Source organism: Stegostoma tigrinum, chromosome 1 (genome assembly GCF_030684315.1).
Source record: "Stegostoma tigrinum isolate sSteTig4 chromosome 1, sSteTig4.hap1, whole genome shotgun sequence".
In the NCBI taxonomy this organism is placed as follows: domain Eukaryota; kingdom Metazoa; phylum Chordata; class Chondrichthyes; order Orectolobiformes; family Stegostomatidae; genus Stegostoma; species Stegostoma tigrinum.
The window spans coordinates 139,533,758-139,539,757 of NC_081354.1; the positions used below are offsets into that span (position 1 = coordinate 139,533,758).

Below are 6,000 nucleotides of genomic sequence, written 5' to 3' on the forward strand. Positions count from 1 at the left end.
GGACATTGTTTGTAAGGTACGTTTTTTTGGACAGGACTGTGTCTAACATTTTCTTTACTAGTCTGTGAAACAGCTGTCTGAATTTTGGCACTAATCCACAGATGTTAGGAGGGAGTATTCTTTCCAGGCTCAACAGGGCAATTCAGACTTTGTAATTTCCAGTGCCTTAGTTGATGCCATGTAGGCCATTCAGTTTCATTCCTATTGCAGAGGTTCTACAGCATCTGGTACATTGACAGAATGGTCTCATTTGCATGGAAGCCTTGAAAATGAATGTCAACAGCCAGTTTTGACAATGGGCATCAGTCAATCATGTTCAAGATCTCACTATAATATCCAGTGCATGTTATCGGATAGTGAATGGAATGAAGCAAGCTGTTTACTGAATTGTCTCCTTTTCTTAGCCCAAAGGAGTAGACATTAGTTGCTCATAATGCTGATTCAGCTGTCAGAAGGTGATTTCGCACACATCAGCAATCAATGACCTTCTGATCTATGTGTCTGAGGCACTTGCGCATCAATGTCCATTGACACAGATAACTCTTATCTATTGGAAGTATTGTTAAAGTGGAAGGGCAATAAAATTAAAAGTTTGAATGTCAAACTACATTTCCAACTTGAATCTGCATAATTTGTAAAACAAAAACACTAATTTTCTATTCTACTTGATTCCTGTTACAGCAGTTTTTCACTTCTCCTTATTACAAACTTTTTTAATAGATCAAACGCTGAAAGAGGACAGAAGGTAATTTACAAACCTGCTGCTACAATGGAATCATGAGAACACAACGAATCAGTTTACCAGCAGAAAACCTGGAATTGAACCTCGATATTGGAGCAAAAGTTAATGATTCAGCGAGAACAAATTATCTGTTTATTATCTACGCTGTTCAGAACTTTAGATGTGATTCAATGCAGTTTGAAACTGTGTTTCTGAATAACAATTATTCCGTGCAGTACTAGGAAGAAGTCATGCTTTAATAAAGTACTGCATTGTAATATGTTACGGTCTGAATGCAGTACCTAAACAGCAGAGCTGTACAGCACAATAGCAATTCTACTGAGGTTGTTGATTGTTCAGCTACCAGGAGACTGGTAAACAATTTTGATCAGTTGTATAAAACAATTAACTTTAAATGAATTATTGTGTGCTTTTTTTATATGCGAAGTGTTATCTAAGGGCACAGTTTTATTTACTGTAAGACACAGGATGTCTCACACACACGTTTGGTGGTGGAGGATAATGTTGAAGTGTGCTCGGGTATATTTAATTAACACAACTTCAGAAACAGGTTGAACTGTACATCTGCCTGGTGAAGTATAATTTTGGGATGAAAAGGATGTCAACAATGTGTTTGTATTTTTTTTTAGTTTTTTGTAAAGCGTTATAAAGTCAGCAGTAATCTATACTGGAAGAAGCTGTGTGATAGTGTCGAGAAATCCTTTTAAAAGCATTATTGTGAACCATAACCGACAGCAATGACTAAACAAAGTTTTTCTTGGAGTAAAGGACAACTGTAAACACAAATCAAGGGATCACCCTCAGGATGGTAAGACTATAACTTGCATTTTCATACAATGTTTTATGACAAAGTCCCGGGGCTTTGAAAATTTGACTAATCGGGGAAATACCTTCCAAGGAAATTCAGAAAAGTTGATCACCCGCCAGATCATAAAAAATGGGCTCTCAGAGCTTTGGAAAAGGAGAAGTGGTCTAATGAATGATTTTCAGGAGGGTATGTTATTCATTCATACTGACAAGGCCAGCATTTATTGTTCATCCCTAATTCAGGACATGGTAGAGATTAAACTTCAGATACCACTGTACTCTGTATGGCTAACAGGGAGAGTTTCATGACTTTGACTCAGTAACAAAAAAGAAATCATTACGTTGTTTTAAATCAGGATGGTATGTGACTTGGATGGGTGTTGCTTGTTCCCATGTGAGGTCTTCCTAGGTGATAGAGGCCACAGTTTTGTCATGTACTGTCAAAGAAGCTTGGTGAGTTGTTGCAACGAATTTTGTAGCTAGTATAACCTACTGTCACTGTGCTGTGGTGCAGGGAGTGAATGCTGAAGATAATGAATGGGGTGGCAATCAAATAGCGACGTTGTCCAGGATGATGTCAAGCTTCCTGAGTCTTATTGGGGCTGCACTCAGCCAGGGAAATGGGGAGTATTCTATTACATTCCTAACTTGTGTCTTGTAGACGATAACCATGATGTGGAGGTGCCAGCCTTGGACTAGGCTGGGACAAAGTCTGAAGTCACATGATACCAGGTTATAGTCCAAAAGGTTGATTTGAACTCACAAGCTTCACCTGACAAAGGAGCAGCACTTTGAAAGCTTGTGATTTCAAATCAACCTGTTGAACTGGTATAACCTGGTGTCGTGACTTCTGTCTTTGTAGATTTATAGGTTTTGAGGAGTTTGGAGTTGAGTTTCTTGCCACAGAATGTCTAGCATCTGACTGGCTCAGAGCCACTGTATTTGTAAGGCTGGTTTAGTTGTTTTATTAATTATAGAACCAGGATGTTGATGGTAGGAAATTTAGTAATGATAATCCCTCTGAATGTCAAGAATAGGTTTGATTCCCTTTTATTGAAGATGGTCATTACCTGGCACTTCAGTGGCATACATGTTACCTGTTGAATTTACAAAGTTGACACAGATTACTTTCAGTAATTAGGAAGTTTTGAAAGGCGTTGAACATGATCAGTGAACATTCCTTTTTCTAACTATGTATTAGATTGTTTGAAGCAGCTGAAGATGGTTAGCCAAAGAAAAATATCTGGAGGAACTTCCAACTTTAGCCATGTGAAATGGAAGGTTTTTTGGGGCAGCACAGTAGCTCAGTGGTTAGCACTGTTGCCGTATAGTGCCATCAAACTGAGTTCAATTCTAGCCTCAGGTGCATTCAGATGGATAAATCCACTGGGCTTGATCAAGTCCATCCTTGTACATTGTGGGACTCTGGGGAAGAAATTGCAGAGATTTTTGCTTCATCTTTAGCCACTGGTGGTATTCCAGAAAACTGGAGGGTGGATAATCTTACTACACTGTTTAAGAAAGGTAGCAAAGACAAGCCAGGGAACTACAGGCCAGTGAGCCTGACATCAACATAAGACCAGTTATTGGAGAAGAGACTGAGAGACAGGATCAAATGACATTTGGATAGTCAAGATCTATTTAGGGATAGTTAGCATGGATTTATGCATGGGAAGTCATGTCAAACAAATCTTCTGGAGTTTTTCAAAGAGGTAACCAAAAGGATAGATGAAGGTAGGGAAGTGGATGTTGTCAATAGGGAATTCAGTAAGGCCTTTGACAAGGTCCTGGACAGCAGGCTAGTCACGAACTTTAGGTCGAATGGGATCCAGGGAGAGCTAGCCAATTGGATTCAAAATCCAAGTAGAGGGTGATGATTAAAAATTGTTTCTCAGACTGGAGGCCTGTGACTAGTGGTGTGCCACAGGGGTCGATGCTGGGACCTTTTGTTATGTGTTATTTACATAAATGATCTGGATGTGAATGTACAAGGCATGATTAGCAAGTACGTGGACGAAACAAAATTAGGAGGTATCATTGATAATGAGGAATATTATCAAAAATTACAGCAGGATCTTGATCAGATGGGCAAGTGGTCTGAAGACTAGCAAATGCAATTCAATACTGATAAGTGTGAGGTATTGCACTTTGGAAAGTTAAACCAAGATAGGATTTATACAGTAAATGCTAAAGTTCTGAGGAGTGTAGTAGAACAGAGGGACCTAGGAACAGTGTGTAGTTCATTGAAAACGGTGTCACAAGTGGACAGAGCAGTGAAGAAGTCACTTAGCATGTTGGCGTCCATCGGTCGAGGCAGTGATTGTAGGAGTTGGGATGTTATGTTACAGTTGTACATGTCATTGAGGCTGCACTTGAACAGTTTTGGTCACCCTGTTATAGGAAAGACATGGTTACACTGGAAATTAAGCAAAGAAGATTTATGAGGATGTTGCCAGGACTAGTAGGCCTGAGTTATAGGGAGAGGTTGGCCAGGATAGGACTTTATTCCTTAGAACATAGATGAATGAGGGGTGACCTTTACTGAGGTGCATAAAATCATGAGGGGCATAGACAGGATGAATCCATATAGTCTTTTTCCCAGGGATGGGGAATTGAAAACTAGAGGGCATAGGTTTAAGTGAGAGGGGAAAGATTTAAGAAGGACCTGAGGTGCAACTTCTTCGCACAGAGAGAGTGGTCCATATATGGAATGGGCTGCCAGAGAAAGTGGTTGCAATATTTTATAAAACATTTTGAGAGGTACATAGATTTGAAGGGTTTAGATGGATATGGACCAAATGCAAACAATTGAAACTGAGTTGGCACCATGGTCAGCATGGGACCAGTTGGAGCCAAGGGGCCTGTTTCCATGTTCTTTTATTCTATGACTGTGTGTGGAGTTTGCTTATTCTCCCCATGTCTGCATGAGTTATCTCAAAATGTTCTGGCTTCTTCCCACAGTCCAAGGATGTGTAGCTTAGGTGGATTAGCCATGGGAAATGCAGGGTTAGGGAAGGGAGGGGCATCTGGATGGGATACTCTTTGGAGAGTCAGTGTGGACTTGTTGGACTGAATGGCCTGTTTCACACTGTAGGGGTTCTAATTCTAACTCCATTTTGACCTAGCATCCTTCCCTTCTTCCTTACCTTTGATCGTCTGCATTGCCCTGAACAGGTTTTTCATGTAAATTAGTCAGCTGGAAAACATGGGTGATTTCATGAAGGAAAGAAAAATATCAGTTGTGTGTAATAGCACTTTTGGATTCAAAGAAGAAGGGGAAAAATATCCTGCAGAAAACAGAGGGCTCTTGCAGTGCTGCAGCAGTATCTATCTCTATCTCTGAATCCAGAGGTGTGGATTCACATCCCAGCCATTTCAGATATGTGCCATAACGTAGGCCATCAGGTTGATTTGGAAAACATATCTATCTTGGGAACCCACTGCAGCAATGTCCTGGGGCTGACCAATCATCTTTGGTGTTAGGTGTGACTCCAACAGGGCTCCTTGACGCGAGTCATTTGTTGTCTTAATTTCAATGGCAGCCATTCCCAACATACCTCTGGAATTTAGCTCTTTTGTCTTTGTTTGGACCAAGCATGGAATGAGATCTAAAGTCAGGTGGTTTCAAAGCTGCCAACGCAGATGCAAAAGAAACAGGAGATTCATTCAACTCTTTTGCACAGAGGGTTGAAAAAGATGTGTAGATGGATGCAAGGCTGAAAGAGGCTGCAGGGTAATGTGAGACAAGGTGTGCCAGGATACAGATAAGGAGTTTATCATTTTAATGTTTGGGTGGAGCCAGTATGGGGCAAACCAGATCAGGCTGAATTTGGAGAGCCAGTAACTAATTACAATGCTTTCATCAGAAACTACTTTAGATTTTAAGTGATTTTTTGAAGGAATTATTTTGACCTCTAATTCAGAGCTGAACAAACAAATGGTCAGCTTTTCGAAATGTGAGGTTGTTCATGCCAATGTTCAAGATCGTGGTTGAATACCTTTTTCGCACACTCACTGTCATTGCTCAGACCTTTTGAGTATAGGAGTTGGATTGTCATGTTGAGGTTGTACAACACGTTGGTGAGGCCTCTTCTGGAGTATTGTGTGCAGTTCTGGTCGCCCTCTTATAGGAAGGATATTATTAAAGGGAGAGGGTTCAGAAATGATTTACCAGGATGTTGCCAGGAATAGAAGGTTTGACATATAAAAACTATCTGGAAAGGTTGGGACAACTTTCGCTGGAGAGTAGGTGGTTGAGGGGTGACCGTATTGAAGTTTCTAAAATCATGAGGGGCATAGATAAGGGCAAGGTTCTTTTCCTTGGGGTGGGGGGGCTCAAATCTAGGGTCCATATTTTTAAGATTAGGAAAAAAATTCAAAAAGGACACAAAGGGCATCTTTTTTACACTGATTCATGTGTGAAATACACTACCAGAGAAAGTGGTGGTTGG

General features: G+C 40.5%; 1 protein-coding gene across 6 annotated transcripts in view; it reads left to right on the forward strand.

Annotated features, from left to right (window-relative positions):
• Nucleotides 1–1,141, forward strand: part of ca9 (carbonic anhydrase IX) — a 98,377-nt gene extending 97,236 nt beyond the window's left edge. For all 6 annotated transcript variants that reach the window (XM_059649030.1, XM_048535365.1, XM_059649039.1 and 3 more), the window contains one exon: nucleotides 721–1,141. In XM_059649030.1, coding sequence (XP_059505013.1) covers nucleotides 721–781 — 61 coding nt within the window. In that variant the 3' untranslated portion in view covers nucleotides 782–1,141. The remainder of the gene's footprint in view (nucleotides 1–720) is intronic.
• The last annotated feature ends 4,859 nt before the right edge of the window (nucleotides 1,142–6,000 follow it).